We start from the raw sequence: 17,669 nt of genomic DNA, 5'->3' as shown, positions 1-17,669 counted from the left end.
TTTGTCTGTAAAATTCAAGCTACGAATGTATAGAATGAAATAATTTGCGGAACTAATTTTTGATGCATTGTGTCTAGTTGAGAATGCAACCAGATAAGAGTGGGAATTTTATGAAGGGGAGGAATCCAAAGCCCTCAATAGAAGGCAAAGACTAAATTGCCTGTATTTCATCATATTTCTTACGGGGTATACAAATCTGCAAGTTTTCCTTGTTGTGGCTTATATGCCAGAGACGTGCGGCCAGCGAGAAGTTGGTCACCCCTGATTTAGGATAAGTGGTGCAGAGAACAACAGAAAATGCATTCTTATGTATGGAGATAAGAACTCTTATCAGAGTTCTCATTGAACTTGTTTTTTAAACTCTTTGGTTGGCTAGTATGGCATGAAAAATCTCATTTCTGATCTAGTAGAACCCTCAACACAATATTTTGCGATCACGGTGATCATAATCACAATCATAGAAATGGCCATGCATCCAAAATTATGGTAGAAGAAACAGAATTGTACTCTCTTAGCTCGAAGAGGAGTTTAAAAATAGCTGAATTTGGTCAGCAAATGCATTTCAGTGGAAGCTTTCAAGATATATACGAGCAAAAAATACACAGAGAAAGCTTAAACTAACAAACAGGAAAAGGCTACAGAGAGAGAGATGATTTCACTCTCAGGTGTTGATACAAAGTATGGATGACTGAATGTTATGTAGAGATGCATTTTGGAATGAAAACTCTACACGCCTCTGTGGGGAATCAACCCATAGTCTCTATTCCTTCTATATAAAATTCTCTGCATCATAAAAAGTCATCTGTACGTCGCCATCTGACAGTTATTGTCCACATATGCTATCAGCTGAGTTAGAAGACTATCTATTGTGCAGTCCCATTTGGCAAATCTTCAATCATTACAGTTTATGCATAGCTTGAAAAATAAATGGCTGCACTATAACAAGCATTGCACAGAAACAAACTTCACGTTAGGTTTACAACACACGCACTCCAACATGTATTGATTTATGGATGTTCGTCGGAAAAGAACTCAAGTTAGCCTTTTTTTTATATATATCTACTACAACCTTTTTTTTTAATTTAACATAATATCAGAACAATTACATGTTTTTAGTAAAGCGACGGAAGCGTGTCCTATCAGTACAGCGTGGTCTAGCCAAAAGTGCCAACTCCTCGTGTTGCCAGATTCATCTCTCCTCTTGTCTCTTCCTGGCACTACTGAATCTACTATTTGTTGTTTCTAGGCCGCACTAGATATACACCACACTACTCTCCCCCCCCCCCCAAGTACCAACGGTACGATCTCTGATTACACACACGAGTTGCTGTACTTAGGGTTGAAACGTACGCGCCTACCCGAGCGTGTTGTTGTTGTTTGAGTCGGACTTGGTACCGTCGATGTGTGTAGAGTAGGATCTGCCTTCGTATCTGTTGCTTCGGTTGTCGATGAACAGTTCTCCTCCAATAATGTGAAGGCAGGTTTTAGCCAGTCTACACTGATTGTGGTTTCTCTAGTTCCTCGGTTGATGGTGAAATGTTTCTCAGAACGTCTGAGCACTTTGAACGGTCCAACGTATGCTTGCTGTAAAGGTTTTTTCACCCCATCGCGGCGCACGAAGACATGGGTGCACTTATCGAGCTGAGGATGGACGAAGGTCGTTGGTTTTGAGTGAGATGATGTTGGCACTGGTGTTAGCTTTTGCATATTTTCTCGCAGTCGAAGGATGAAGTCTGATGTATCTTCCTCTAATTTAGGTGTTGGATTAAGGAATTCGGCTGGTAGTCTGATTGGGGAACCGTACACCATCTCTGCAGTGGAGCACTGTATATCTTCTTTGAAGGCTGCTCGCAAACCCAGGAGAACAAGCGGCAGTGTCTCGGTCCATCGATGATCGTTGTAGCATCGAAGCGACTGCTTCAATGATCGGTGGAACCGCTCCACTAGTCCATTGCTGGCAGGATGGTATGGGGTCGTGCGAATTTGTTTAACGCCCAATAATTTCGACAAGCAAGAGAAGAGGGAGGACTGGAACTGGCGTCCTTGGTCGGTAGTGATAGTGGATGGGGCCCCAAATCGAGCAATCCATTGCCCAACAAAAGTTCGAGCGACTGTTTCAGCCGAGATGTCTTCTATCGGAATCGCCTCGGGCCATCTGGTGAAACGGTCCACACAGGTAAGTAAATAAGTGAACCCGTTAGATGGAGGCAACGGACCTACCAAGTCCAGATGAATGTGGTCGAACCTGCTCGAAGGCATTGGGAATTGCTGGAGCGGGCTCCTAGTGTGTCTAGTGATTTTTGATCGCTGGCAGTCCATGCAGGCACGCGTCCATGAAACGACATCTGTGCATATAGACGGCCATATGTATTTCTCACAGAGGAGCTTTTTCGTGGCCCGAATCCCAGGGTGGGACAAGCCGTGCAATGTCTTAAATAGAACAGTTCGGTAGTTCTCGGGAACGAATGGTCGTATTTTTTGTCCGGTACAATCACATACCAATTCCACACCAGGAGAGAGTTCTAGTTTTTGAAGTTGAAGGGAACACGTTGGATCACTGAGCAACTTTTGAAGTTCTTTGTCGCTCTGTTGTGCAGCAGCGATGGCGGTAAAGTCAATGGTCTGGGCATTGATGCTCTGTATGCGTGATAATGTATCCGAGACCACATTGTTAAAGCCGGATACATGTCGAATGTCGGTGCTAAACTGAGCAATGTAGGATAAATGTCTGAGTTGCCTAGGGGAGGCAGAGTCTGAAATTTTTGTGAACGCAAATGTGAGAGGACGGTGATCGGTAAAAATAATAAAATTCTGGCCCTCGAGACTATGGCGGAAGTATTTGATAGCAGCGTAAATTGAGAGGAGCTCCCTATCATAAGTGCTGTACTTGCGCTCCGCGGGACATAGCTTTCTTGAGAAAAATGCTAAAGGCTTAGGACCATCCTTTTCGTGAGTGTGAAGAACTGCTCCGATGGCAATGTCGGAGGCATCGACCATTACAGAGAGTTGTTGCCCAGGGGCCTGGAATGCAAGAGTCGCCGCTTGGGATAAGTCGGCTTTGCATTTCTCAAAGTTAGCGAGGGACTCTGGGGTCCATGGAATAAGGCGTTTATCGTTTTTCTTTGAATCCTTCAGGAATTCATTCAGAGGAGCTTGTGTAGTCGCAGAATTCGGAAGGAAACGTCGATAAAAATTTATCATTGCTAAAAAACGTCTGAGTTCAGCGATGGTTTTTGGGGTCGGAAAGTCTGTGATGTTTTGTACTTTCTCTGGCAGTGGTTTCACACCTTGTGGGGTAACGAGGCAACCTAAAAACTTGACTGCACTCTTACCAAGAACACACTTGGCTGGATTCAATTTGAGGCCATGTTGTTTCAAACGGTCAAAGACCTGATGGAGATGGTGTGTATGTTCTTCAGCGTTGGTGGAAGCGATGAGAATATCATCGAAGTATGGAACACAGAAGTCCAACCCTGTTAAAACTTGGTGGATGTATCTTTGGAAAGTCTGACCAGAATTGCGGAGGCCAAACGGCATAGTGACGAACTCAAACAATCCAAAAGGAGTTGTAACAGCTGTTTTTGGGATATCATCTAGGTGCACTGGAATTTGGTGGTATGCCCGTGTGAGGTCCAAGGTTGAGAAAATGGTTTTTCCGTGGAATAGTTGAGTGCAGTCCTGGATGTGAGGGACTGGGTAGCGGTCTGGTACCGTGATAGCATTCAATCGACGGAAATCTCCACATGGTCTCCATTCGCCATTGGACTTTCGAACCATATGAAGGGGACTAGCCCAAGGACTTCTAGAGGGTCTAATGATACCTTGTGCCATCATGAATTCAAACTCTTGACGTGCTACTGACATTAATTCGGCAGATAAGCCTCTCGGCTTAGAAAAAACTGGGGGCCATTTTGTTTCAATATGGTGGAATACTGTATTCTCCGCCTACTTGCGGGGTGTGTCCGGTCTTCAAAGGTCAAAGGTATTCTCCGCCTTGTCAGATAAAAGAGAGGGGCTTGTGATTTTTGGATATTTCAGAAGTATTTGGTTGAAGTCGGAAGCTTCAAAAAGAATAGTGACGCTGGAGCTAGATGAGCTGACGTCAGCGGTTTTACCATAGGAAGAGATATTGGTCTCTTTATCGATGAGGCAACTGTTTTTGGCATCGACAAGCAAATTAAAATGCTTGAGGAAATCAATGCCTATGATAGGATGTTCGACATCGGCTACTACAAATGACCAGGTAAATGCCCGACGTAAATTTAGGTTGAGAGTAAGCAGTTTAGTGCCATATGTAGAGATTTTGGTGCCATTTGCAGCACGAAGGACTAGACCATCGTTTTTTCTTGTGGGCGGTGGATTTTTGGGAGTACCGAAATGTCGGCGCCCGTATCGATGAGAAAGTTTACTCTATTCTTACGGTCGGCCAAGATGATTCGGCTGATACGGCAATCGCGGTCATGGCCGTCTAGCGATCGCCCGCTTAGTTTCCCGAGTATGCACACTTTTTAGCCTTTTCGCCGAAATTAGTGTGGTAGAAACACAAGTTATTTGCGGCGGGTTTGTATTGACGACTGCGGGAACGACTGCGCGGCCGCCGATACGAGAAACGTCTATGTGAGCGGGACGCATGGACAGTAGCTGAAAGGTCGCTCACCTGCCTGGTCAGCTGCTCAATTTGCTTTTCTAAGTGCGTCGTGGGGGATTCCACTCTAGCGGCATCTACGTGGGGTGAAAAGGTAAGATCATTGATCTTGTCGGCAACGGCGGCGAGTTGGGTTAGGTCTTCGTTTAAGGCAGCCAGAATGCTTTGCGTGTTTTTTGGGAGTCGGGACAACCATAGCGACTTCAGAAGTGGTTCACCAACGGAACCCCCGGCAAGCGATCGCATCCGAGTGAGAAGTTGTGATGGACGCTGGTCACCAAGCTCGAGGCCTTGAAGGAGGGTTCGTATTTTGGAAGCCTCGCTTTCTGAATGCAGTTCTATGAGACGCTTCTTTAAGGCCTCGTACTTGCCACCTTCAGGAGGGTTGATAATGATGTCGCTTGCCGAATTGAGGACATCGGATTCCATAGCCGATACCACGTGATGAAATTTTGTGGCATCTACGGTGATTTTGGCCAAGGAGAATTGGGCCTCTATCTGCATAAACCATAATGTGGGATTTGTCTTCCAAAATGGGGGAAGCTTAATGGCAATGCGGTTGATTTGCGGCTCGGAATTGTCATCCATGACGTTTTTATGCGTTGCGAAGAATGAAATAATTTAGATGGGAACAATTAAAAATGCGGTAAATACCGGGAAAAATAACATAGGTATATACATGGGTTGAGAGGGACATTCCCTCAGCGTGACATATCGACATGCACCGATTCTATTTTCAAGCATCGTGGTAGAAATTAAAAAATAATTTCACGGATACATTAAATATACAGAATATGCCACATTACCTGTTGTATATCGCTCGCATCTCGTGCAGATGTTCGGATGTTGATGGATCACTCCACGAGGTTGTTTTTTTTTTTTTTTTGGATCAGAAGGTTCATATCACGTTTGGGTCACCATTTTATGGATGTTCGTCGGAAAAGAACTCAAGTTAGCCTTTTTTTTATATATCTACTATAACCTTTTTTTTAATTTAACATAATATCAGAACAATTACATGTTTTTAGTAAAGCGACGGAAGCGTGTCCTATCAGTACAGCGTGGTCTAGCCAAAAGTGCCAACTCCTCGTGTTGCCAGATTCATCTCTCCTCTTGTCTCTTCCTGGCACTACTGAATCTACTATTTGTTGTTTCTAGGCCGCACTAGATATACACCACAGATTCATTAGAAGTTCCGCAGAACAAAATGGACAAGGTGCATGTGTGGTTTAGTACTAATCGTCCCATTTGGTATTAAAATTATGCTTTTAGAAAGGAAAATATCAGTGCTTCTCTTATGACATATCTACCAACATTGTGAGGAGACTGGTTCGATTCTCCACAAAGGCATAGAAAGTTTCCCTTCCAAAATTAATCACTTGCATTCAATTGCCCATACTTTGTTAAGAAAGTACTTTTGACACATACTGAAGCAAGATTAAATGCCTTGGTCCTATCAAAGCTAACAGCAACTGTTGTACCCTAATTTCACACAAGCGAACCAACTTTTTTTTTACAAGGATTCAGATTCTGGGACATGTATTTAGATACTTTCATCATGAGAAACCAGAATGAACTATAAATTCCCAGCGATATTTAAAGTAATGATAATTAAGCGATATTTTTAATATTTTGGAATAGCAAGCTTACTGGGCTGGAGAAATGTATTATAATTGAAACTTTGTATTATTAAATTTTTTTATAAGCAGGCTTGACTATTTCTTTCCTGTCAGAGTTTTACTTTTTTATAAAAAAAAACTAATTTTTGAAATTAGATGAGAAAATATGCAAAATTAACCGACTCCTTGCTAACTAAAACAAATTTAAATGAAAAAATACAATTTGTATACATTAAAAAAAAAGATTTTTCCACCCTGTCCTCCTATACGTCTGTGCAGTGTAATGAAAATAGCAAATTAATAGTGTTATCTATGTCGCTGTGGTGGTTGAGTGGTTATAGTGACGGACTCGCGATGCAAGGATACGGGTTCGAACCCCACAATGGTGGTCGGCTGAAGTTGGTTTTCTGTGGTTCCCAACTTCAAGGTGCAAATGCGAGCCGATCTCCCCGTTAAAAAGTCACGCCACAGAGAGCAACAGTCCTACAACGATAAATCATTCAATCATAACACTTCACTCATAGTTAGAAAAACTGGGGGCAGATGGCAGCACTACACATAACAAGCATTACAGAGAAACAAAAAAAAAAACTTCACGTCAGGTTTCACTACACGTACATTCCCGCATGTACCGATTCGTTGGGGGTTCCGCGGGCTGTGGTGTAGCAGTAGTAGGTAGGGCCTCCAAAAAAATGGCTCGGGGATCCCTGATGTTCTTAAGTCAGCCACCTCGTTGGACAATTTGCCTGTTGTGGCGTTGTATTTGTATCTCAATATTGATAACACTACTGCCTTTGTGTCCTTTACCTCCGGCATACAGATATAATATAGTCGACGTTCATTATAACAACCTCCTTCGTTCCACAGAAAATGGAAATTATACCAGGAGGTAGTTATATCGAATGTTTTCAAAAAGTCAAATTTTAGTTTCTTTGCGCTTTTTCCCTCCCCGTGATCGACTATGAATATTAAGAATCCCAACTCTGCTTTTATAATTGAATCATAGCTTTTAATTATAGTGAACGTAGTGAAACGATCTGGAATGTTTAATGATTTGGCTATTGACATCAATTTTCATCAAAACTTTCAATTTGAGATCTTGTTTATTAGCCGACATGCCGCCAAACACTAGGGGCACCAGGTTTTTTAATGTTGGGGACCAGTCTAATTCCGATATGCTGGTTTAATAACAATTACAATATGCAATTAGTGATTTTAATGGATTTTTATTATAAAGATATTTAAGAACTTTCTACAGAATCTGTGGTCCAAATTTCACAGCATGTTCATGTTCCTTGATGTTTCCCGCCATGCCGACCAATATGTCGAAAACATGGTAAAGATATAGCGCTCCATTTATTTAAGACAGCCATGTCCAATGAACTAAGTTTCAAAATTTTCAGTATGAAAAAGTTCAGTTACCACCAAGTGAGAAAATAAAACAGAATGGTAAGCTTATATTATATGGGGGGAAGGAAACACCATCCAGTTGACTCGTACCTTGCTATGATTTTCAGTTTCTGATGACGACGCTATTTAAATACAGATTATTCCATAGAATTGATGCTTTATCTCTTTCCTTCTTCAAGCACCAAAGGTCAAGGCAAACACACTCAATGACAGATTTTGTTCATTTCTGAGCAAAAAAAAAACAACACCATAAAGCTGAGCCAAGATCGATTGATGCAATAAAATGAATGATATTTACCGGTCGTTATATTGGATAAAAAATAACATGGCAGAAATAGAGAAACATTAGCCTGTTATAATCAGGTTTGGTAGGTTTTTGACACATGGCAGTTTTTGATGGTTTAAACCGTCATGTCAAAACCCTCCATCAAAAATCTCAAATGTTGTTTTTCAATATAAAATTTCCCATTGGAAATACACACGTTAATTGCATGTAACGTTTAAAATGACTGTTATACAAAGAATAAATATTTAATACGATTCTAAAATAATTTTCTGCTCTCTACAGAATATATCATTTTGCACAAAATATATATATATATGGTTTTTTTCTTATAAAATATGCAATTTGAATAAAGCATAGCATAAACACTGAAGGGAAAACTATGGAATGATTTGACATTCTCTGATTCAAGATGATTCTTGACCTTCCAAAATTTCTTCAACTGCTTATATATGTGTGCATTGATATAAACCAGCTGCTGTACTCTTTTTACAACAGATGTGTGTTTAAAATTTTGATCTCAAGCGTGAACCTGTTCATGCTCCGTCATCTCCTGAAGTTTCGCTAGAATTCCGCGGAAATATTGGATGGTGAGGTGGCCAGAGGACACAACCTTCAAGTTTGTTGAAAAATATCTTCGCCATGAATGTTTGTTGAACTATAGAAATGAAAATTACCTTAACAAACAAGCTAAAAATTATTCGATGTTGGAAAAAGCTATGGAATATTCTGTCGACGTGATATCAGGAGTTGAAAAAAATTGAAGATTCAAAAATATGTATAGGGTGTGGAGGATTTATATATTAAAAACTGGAGGGGGGTTTCGAATATGTCTCTCGTCCAGAACGAATTTGCTGCCATCTGTTGTAAAATACATGATCAAATATTTAACATAAAGATATGATCTCTATAGATTAAATTAAAAAATAATATCGAAAATTTGGAAATAATTTTTATGTTTAATGAGAATTTTTATTATTTAATTTTTAACCCTTAGAATTTCCTACGAATGCCAAGAATCTTCTCACGTATTTTCGGCTTATATAATTCATAATTGGTCTCCGCTTTAACTTCGATTAAAATATCATATAATCGATATTTACAACTTAGAGGAGAAATAGAGAAATCTTATATTTCTTCTCGATAACTTACATAAGTTTATATGTTGTGTATTATTTTTTCCCCTCTTGGGTAAGTGAAAGTGAATAAATTTATATTCTTTAAAAAAAAATATCGTATAATGTGGCTCTGATCACAGTATTTGTAAGTTCTACTTGATCATCTTCATCCATCGTTACGAAAGCTATAAGCTTTAAAAAAAGCACTTCTCTGAATGCCAGATAAATAAAAAATTATTCTCCCGCGCGTTGTGCGTCTATCTCTCTCCGTGGATTTGAATAGACTGAAGCGCGCATGCGCTAACTGCGCTCACCTCTGTAAAAATTATCCAAAGAGCCTCTACTTACCACTTATCGTGTGGACACTTTCAAGAAGAATCGGTAAGTTAAAATTAAGTTACCAACTAAAGCACTTGTCTCGTGTAAACGGGCCTTAAGTCAAACTTAGTTATTCTTACTTTTGTACTATGATATGGTATATTTACTAGCAATTATAATGCAATGGTTTTCCAATAAATTTTTAGGGAAAAATAAATGAGTTTAGTTAGTGTATTAACAGATGTTGGATGAGAATTTTTATATGGAATAAAATTTTAGGCAGATCAGAAAATTTAAAATATCAAAATAGGTATATTTACTCAGTAATTATAATTCTGAATATAAAACTTTTTAATCAACATAAAAGTAAGTGGTTTGTTATTTAACATATCAGGTTAACAAAAACTATTTGACATCATTGACACAGCAAGTTTTTGACAGTTTTAATAACAAGTTAGTTTCCGGCGTCAAAAACCTAAGCCTGATGCCCTATCATACATATTTTGAATAAACAGCTCCATTATGCTTAGCAAATTGAACACAAGTTAAGATAAGCTTAGATAAATAAACCATAAAATTATATGTTCTAGACTCTTATGTTGAAAAATTCAAAATTGCAAATTATAATTAACATTTTGTTTTAATTATTGTAATAAATTAATGTTTTATTTTTAAACATTGTAATATGCAAAAAGTACGTTTTTCATCATGCTATATACCTATTGTATTCAAATCATCATCAAAAACCACTTATTTAGGTTTATGATGGTTTTCGATGGTTTAAACCAGTTTTTGATGCTTGTCATGTCAAAACCCAACCCCAATTTTAATGAATGTCAATTGTATTGTGTTTTGAATATTACACCAACACGCATAATAATTGTATATATTACCAGAATTAAGAGTTGCATTTCAATAACAGTTTCGATCATGTGTTTTGATAAGAAAGATGGCACAAAATATCAAAAAGATGCATAAAAAGAAAAACAATTCAAATCTAAAGCATATTTTATTGATCAATGATCTTTGCAGAACACAATCGTCGAATACTTACAAATTTGTATACCAGGTGAAGGATGTAGAATGAACAGTATACATACAAAATGTGCATAAAATGATACCCAAATGAGTTATGAATTATATACAAATATAAAACAATTTGTTATGCACACATTTGAATAATCAACATGTCATTTTGTAAAAGAAAATTTACTCGTCCGTTGAAATAATTGGTGCGTTAGTAGCAGTGAGGATATTTATGAGTTTTAAAAATCTTAATTTGGCATCAGAGTTGTAAAACATGCTATCATTTTTGTAGCAATTATAAAAATAGTGATATCTTATCCTGTGGTAAAATAGTTGGCATGAATGTTCATTTATTTGTCTTGGAATAAAAAAAGAAAAACTTCAACTATGATTTTGAGCATCCAGAATTTGTCTCTTGACCAAGAAGGTTGGCCTTAGTCTTCCTGAGAACCTTTTTCGTCTCAACCACTAATGAGAAGAGAAAAAAAACCATCATTTAGCCAATATTCGGCTCAGTGAAAAAAACTCATCCATGTACAAAACATGCCTTCCACATTCAAATATAAGATTAATAAATTGGTTACAGTAACCCCTCATTACACCATCAGGGGTGCAAGCGCCCCTCATCTATTTCGGAGCAGCAAATTTCATTTTTGGAGCAGAAATTCTGAAAATGGAGCAGAACTAAAAACGAACTATATCTGCAATATAAGGAGTAATTTTTCTGTGAAATGCCAAAAGTTTTGCCAAAAATGGTTGAAACAAATAATTCTAAATAAATTTCCTTCACAAATTAAAATCCATTTAAATTTTTTCTGAATTATCTTATCTGTCACTACTAAAACATGCATTACTGAAATGACGAATAAAAATTATGAGACTCTTTTCAAATTAAGCAACATGCATACTAAAAACCTAGGCAACAAGAATTTCTGCTGCTTGAACACCAAAATCTTATTCATCCTGATATAGCAAAAAAGTGAGTGCAGAATATAATAAGGGTTTCCGTGAAAAAAAATTAGCTTCTCACAAAATTTAAAGGAATTATTAAATTTAAAAGCAAAATGCAAAAAACGAGAAAAATATAAATATCTTATTTACTTAAACAATTTCTCAACCTAATAGCATGTTAATAGATTACGAATCACGAGTCGCTTTCAGAAGTTCAGCATCTCAATGACAATTTTATTCAAATATTTCATGGCCTTGAACATAAGATTTTATATGTCTTATTCCATTACAGCATTAGACGGACAGATTTTTCAATGTTCGAACAGACTTTTATTTATTTGTTAATCATGAACTCTCTTTCACTGTCTGCGTTACCATGTGCTAAAGATAAAAAAGCCTTCACCAAAACTGGCAAAATTTTGAACTTTGGGCTGCTTTCAAGGTTATAAAGTTTGAATATGTCTGCCCAATATCTATCTATTCTCTGAACTGATTTCACTTGTAATTATTTGCATAATAGTGCAACCCATTCATCACTCATAATTAATAGTTCTCTTGGTGATACAATGTTGAGCAACATCCCAGCAATACGTGAGGGAGTAATGTACCATCCCAGCAATGCACAAGAGGGAGTGCAAACGTTTCATTCTCTCCAACATGTTTTGGAAAGGTAGGACATTAATATAAAAAAGGTATCTCACAGAAGTCATGTAAAATGAGCACATGCTGCCAGTACAAACTCCTTCCTTTGACTATTGTTAAGAGCATGCCCCTCCCCCACCAATGCAGTGGCGGACCGTGCGGCCATATTGGGCGCCGCTATAGGAGGGGTGAAAAAAGCTTTTGTTTACCAAAAAAAACGCCGTCAGTAGCGCCGAAAACAGATTTCGCATGGGTAAAAATTGTTTTCCTCGAGCCGCCCCTGTGTTCACCAAATCCGGATTTTCGGAATGTGAAATTGCCACGATCGGCAACTGCCGACGATAATCACACGACCGCATAGTGACTAGATGACAAAACTATGAATATTTTAGCTGGAGTTTTAACAGATCCCATTTTTTTCCAATGATCTTCGAAAAATGTCGGTAATTTAAACGAGTAAACCAATCCTCTTTTCGATGTATGCTGTCTTTGAACGCAGGTTGGCAGTCGCGAAATTACCGTAATTTTCAGTATATAACCCGCAGGAGAAAAAACGGTCTCCGAAATCGGAAAATTCGGCATATTCATTCAGGGACTTTGATAGCCCGCCGGTTAACCAATAATAGTATAGGACTTAATACTTCAAGGTAGTAGAACTACTTTTTAAGGTCACGACATAACGCGATTGTGGTAGATGGTGAGAAGTGAAAAAAAAAATTAAAGTTTCCCCCTCCGTATTTTTTCCGTGTCTCGGAAAGAACGCGTCCCGTGAACAAAATTTTCATGCTTCTTTTTCCTAAATTCCCGGTATTTGACGCACTACAGTGCATTAGCGGTACCTCCGCGAACCAGAAACAAGAATTGGCGCAAATGCGCAGGGATTGGGCGCCTTGGCGCAACATGTAGCAAGAGAACCGTTTCGGCGAAGTTTGGCGCAGCTCTTGCACCCCTGCACCATGCCTAATTATAACAAGCACAGAGATGCAACATATTCTCAGATAACAAGAATAATGGATGTAAACATTGGAGAATAACAAAATATTTCTTTTTTTAAACAATTAAAAAAATAACTAATTTTGTTTATATTATGAAATATATAAGTTTCCATTGCCCAATACATTTAAAACAAAAGAATTTTTGGCATAACCACCTTATAGTACAAATACAGAGACCACAACAGGCAAAATGCCCAACGAGGTAGCTGAAAAAAGATGCCCATAAAAATATGCATGTTGAATATAACAAAGACATAGCAACCCAATATAAAAGCATATCTCACCAAAAAAAAAAACTACTATATAGTACACTGACCATAAGGAAGATTATGGTTGTCTTAATTTAAGAATGGATAGCTTCTCGATTTATCCCATCATGTTTGTTGCACTACTTTTTAAACGTGTCAATTCTGTTAGGATTTACGATCCCCTGGAGGTAAGCTATTCCTTTTATTGACAACCCTATTAGGGGACAAACTCCCGGTAGCACCACAACCTGGAACTGTCTCTCACTAAACAATACTGGTGTCCTACTGTCGAAGCAGTTGATTGATGGTGTTTTAATAACTCATGGTCCATTCTGTTACAAATTTGAAACACTTCAATCATATCCCCCCCCCCCGACATCTGCATTCCTCCAATGTAAACACATTCAAGAAATCAAGTCTTTCTTCATGGCTCAAGCCTTGTGTGCCAACAAGAACATGTGTAGCTTTCTCTGCACCATGGCAACGAAATCTATGTCCTCTGTAGGACAACTTTAGTTTGAAGATGAAATGATTGAGAATATTCTATCATCATCACAAGGTGTTTTTTTTTTCCCATGAATATTTTAGAATCCTTTGAAGATTAGAAAAATTCTTTTAAAGGGTATCTCCTACCTTTTAGCATGGTAAAAAACTTTCCCACGTAAAAATATTAAGAAAAACATCATTTATCCATTTATTTATTTTAAATTTTAACCTATTTATGTTTCATTGTGTATGCTATCTGTAAAAATTGCAAAAAATTGTATTTATCACCAGTAATTAATTTTTTATAAATTAAAAAAAGCATTAAAAACAGCTTGCATGCATGATAAATTAATATGACAATGAAATTGAATAAAAATTGATTCAAAATAAAGGAAACTTCAGTTCATAAAATGACAAAATTTTCGATCCATTCTTAAGTGCTTGAACTATACCAATTTTTCCAACTTTTATAATTTAATAAGATAGAGAGAGAATCAATAAAATCTCTTTCTCATCACGTTATGAATTGAAGAGTTTTCTTTATTTTGAATTATTTTTTATTCAATTACACTGATTTCATGCAATTTTGTGATGTTTTACTAGCTGTTTCAATGCACTAGCTGTTTCAATATTTTTTTTACTGAAAATTTGTAAAAAATCAAGTGTTAGAGGTATGTAAAATTTTGTAGCAGCATAGGCAATCAAAAAAAAAAAAAATGTGTGGTAAAAATTTTAAATAAATCAATATTTAAATATAAATAAATATTTTTAATAATATTTCTACTTAAGAAAGTTTTTTACAATGTTAAAAGATAGAAGACTCCAATAAATGCATTTATGCTATGTGTATTATAAGGCATTGTCATCTAACTCTGTATAAAGAATATGAAAATATAATTGTGCAGTATTTAATTGTAATAAATGTTTTGCAATATAATTATACAAGAAAGATGTACAATGTTTTACCTTCACACTGTCAGTGGGCCTAGGACCATCTCACGGTTTATATATTCATGAGTTTTTACAATCCAAAATAGGCCTAATGTTGCGGGCCCTGGCCAGGTCTTCAATGTTTACTCCCATGTTGCCAACTTTCATGTCAAAAGTTGAAATAGTGTTTTTATTCCGTATGATATGCAAATGAGTTTTACTATTCATGTATACTAAGTTTTTACAGGCTACTGATCCTGCGATCTAATTGGATCTTGGAATGGGAAGATTTCCCTTAAAAGTCGCCAGTGTGCTGAGAAAGGGAGAGATCTAACACACATGCAACGATCAGCGTTTAACAAGGCATTTCACCCAGAGCAGGCGTATGTCATTATGTTCTGGTGAACTGACAATCTAAGTTAGATGCAGCAACTTAGGGTCGCCGGGCTCTTATTCCTGTCAGCCGTAGGACGAGCGAGATGGAGCACTAGCATTCTCTTCGGGACACCAACTCCTCACAAGACCTGGTCTTGTATAGCTCACGTGAAGAAAGGGGATTTCGGCTGGGACAGCAAAGCAGAGCCAATGGTGTCACAGAGCCTCCACCACATGGGATGCTGAGCAGATGCCATCTCGAATCTCGCTCACTTGGGATACAAGCCGGAGACGTCGATGTGTGGATATAACAAACTCCATCTAACAGACTGACAGATTGGTGAGATAATGATAATTTAACGTGCAATATTTACTAAAGTTAAAAACTCTAAAAATTGTTGCATTTATGTCTTAATCCTTTTAACTGGTTAAAGTTTTAAAATATGTAAAAAATTCTAATGTTGTTGCAATAAATCTTTAGTGGAAAGAAATTTGTTTTTTTTTTTTCATTATTGTCATTCGCAAGTACTAGTTTATGTTGGGGAAAGATAAAAATAGAATCCGGGATGTAACGACGGCTAAAGCAAGTAATCAGCTCGTTGCACTGGAATCTTCTACTTCTCAAACATTTGACTAGTCTATAAAAATGATGTGATCAAGAGATCAGTCAGTGAGATGTTATTGTTTGATCCTGAATGCAAGATTCATATTTGTAGTTCACTCTTGTAAATAGCTGTTTTCTGTAACGTCCTGCAAATTAATTCCTCTGCTTATTTCAAGGACTTGTGAGAAATTATCCGGAACAATAACTTGGCTTCCTCCAATCAAGATAGACATAAAAGAATTTATCCTAAAACCTAAAATATACCAAATATTTTTATTCTCGGACCATTAATTCTGTTATAAATTTTTTAAACATATAATTAGTGTTCAGTACATAACATTTATCAATTATTCACCTGCACTTAATAGGTCAGAAAATATGAACAAGAGCGGGGTTTTTTGTATTGAATAGGGTGTTTTTGATGGTATGGGGGGGGGGGTGGCAGGAAATATAGAAGCGAGCATTTGTAGAACTCAAGCATATCTAGCTTTTCTATTATCCAGCCCACCATTCTACCACATTAGGCTGGATAGTCCAGTCTACTGTAGATATAATTATATTTTTAAAAAAAGAAACCAGACTTACAATGCTTGGCGATAATTCTATCATTTTTCTCTTTCCTCTTCTTTTCAAGCTGCGAGAGATAAAAGTAAATAAAAAAACTTAATTTATAAAAAAATATTACGTTTACGTCTTAAAAAAAGTTTACGATTTAATTAATAATGTAGAGCAGGCATCTTCAACCCATTGCTCGATAGCACCATGGTGCTCTCCAAAGTACTCAGAGTGCTCAATATGCATATCGTATTTCATGATTGCGAGCACTTTATCACCCTCCGTGGAGGGGGGGGGAAGAATATAATCATAGTACAATAAAGATAATCACTCAAAAATTTATAATTTTTTTTTTAAATTTTGATTGAAAGTTCATTAAATACAGCACCTCATTCGCACTGGAAGGCTCAGGCCACGAGACACATTGCGACATAAGGAGTGCTAACAATATTGCACCACTTATTAAACAAACACCTTTGATAGTGTCAGTATGAATAAACTGGTTTAGCTTTTATTTTTTAAAAAATACTCTCTGGAGCCTTTATGCCATGCCTGATGACGACATTGATAAAGGCTTCTGTGTACTTTTTATCAGATGATGTTAATAATTTGTGCTTCGATTTCATAGAAAAACTGATGAATGCTATCATATGGACAGAAAATTCTTTATTTAAAGTCTAAAGTAAAACTTCTTGAAACCTTTACTGAAAATATAGTGGGTAAAAATAAAAATACAGCAAGAAAAAAAAAGAAACAAGGATCAGATTATAAATCCTTCCATAAAAAAAAAACCATAGTAAATTATATAGTGAAACCTCCATGACATCATTTTGAGGTCTGTGCAACAAAGCCTCAATGTATTTCACCGTAAATTAACGGACACTCGCCATCAGAGGACCAAAAACTTTGGTCCAATGGTGTCTATTATAGAAAGGTACAACTTTAATATCAAAAATACATATAAACATACTGTCAATTGATCCAATATTTTGGTAAACTCCTTCTCTTGCAACTGAAATTTGTTCTGCAACTCAGCAAACTTGTTTCTGAGATCCTGATTCTAAAAATGAGAAGAACGACTATGATAAAACATGATGTAATCACACCAGAAACCAAACAAAAAAAAAAAGTATCAATTTAGTTTAAAGTTCAAGGAAATATACAGTAACATAGGTGTCAATTTCCAGGCTTGAAAAATCTACAGTTTGTCACTTGATGAAATATTTTGCTGCAGAAGAAAACATGCCATACAAATAAAAGGGAAAAAATAATGTTTTTTTAAATAAGGATTACATACAATGACCATATGATCAGTTTTCCAGGATATCACCCTATGTTCCCTGTGATTATGGACAACCAACTTTTTTTTATGAAGATCTCTCGTTTTTGTCAAAGACAACTTGAATTTTTGTTCTTAATTAAAATCAAGGATTAAAATTATTTCGCCAAATTATAAATTATATT

At 37.0% G+C, this 17,669-nt stretch overlaps 2 protein-coding genes across 9 annotated transcripts in view; both read right to left on the bottom strand.

Moving 5' to 3' along the window:
- Positions 1–4,483: 4,483 nt before the first annotated feature.
- On the bottom strand, positions 4,484–5,405 carry LOC149087829 (uncharacterized). The gene has a single exon (XM_089231979.1). The coding sequence runs from the start codon at positions 5,231–5,233 to the stop codon at positions 4,484–4,486; it is 750 nt and encodes a 249-aa protein (XP_089088105.1). The 5' UTR covers positions 5,234–5,405.
- Positions 5,406–10,383: 4,978 nt separating this feature from the next.
- The window catches only part of LOC149087828 (uncharacterized), a 337,458-nt gene continuing 330,172 nt past the window's right edge, over positions 10,384–17,669 (bottom strand). For all 8 annotated transcript variants that reach the window (XM_089231745.1, XM_089231740.1, XM_089231739.1 and 5 more), the window contains 3 exons: positions 17,176–17,265; positions 16,236–16,284; positions 10,384–10,887 (listed from right to left, as the gene is read on the bottom strand). In XM_089231745.1, the coding sequence (XP_089087871.1) occupies positions 10,805–10,887; positions 16,236–16,284; positions 17,176–17,265 (222 nt within the window). In that variant the 3' untranslated portion in view covers positions 10,384–10,804. The remainder of the gene's footprint in view (positions 10,888–16,235; positions 16,285–17,175; positions 17,266–17,669) is intronic.

Source organism: Pholcus phalangioides, unplaced genomic scaffold (genome assembly GCF_987345545.1).
Source record: "Pholcus phalangioides strain wild (caught in Gottingen) unplaced genomic scaffold, Ppha-v1.0 ptg000004l_1, whole genome shotgun sequence".
NCBI classification, from domain to species: Eukaryota; Metazoa; Arthropoda; class Arachnida; order Araneae; family Pholcidae; genus Pholcus; species Pholcus phalangioides.
Note: the sequence above shows the minus strand (reverse complement) of the source record. Positions and strands in the feature narration are given on the sequence as shown.

Excerpts from the sequence above, each read along its gene's own strand:
- LOC149087829 (XM_089231979.1), bottom strand. The coding sequence starts at position 5,233 with ATGGATGACAATTCCGAGCCGCAAATCAACCGCATTGCCATTAAGCTT.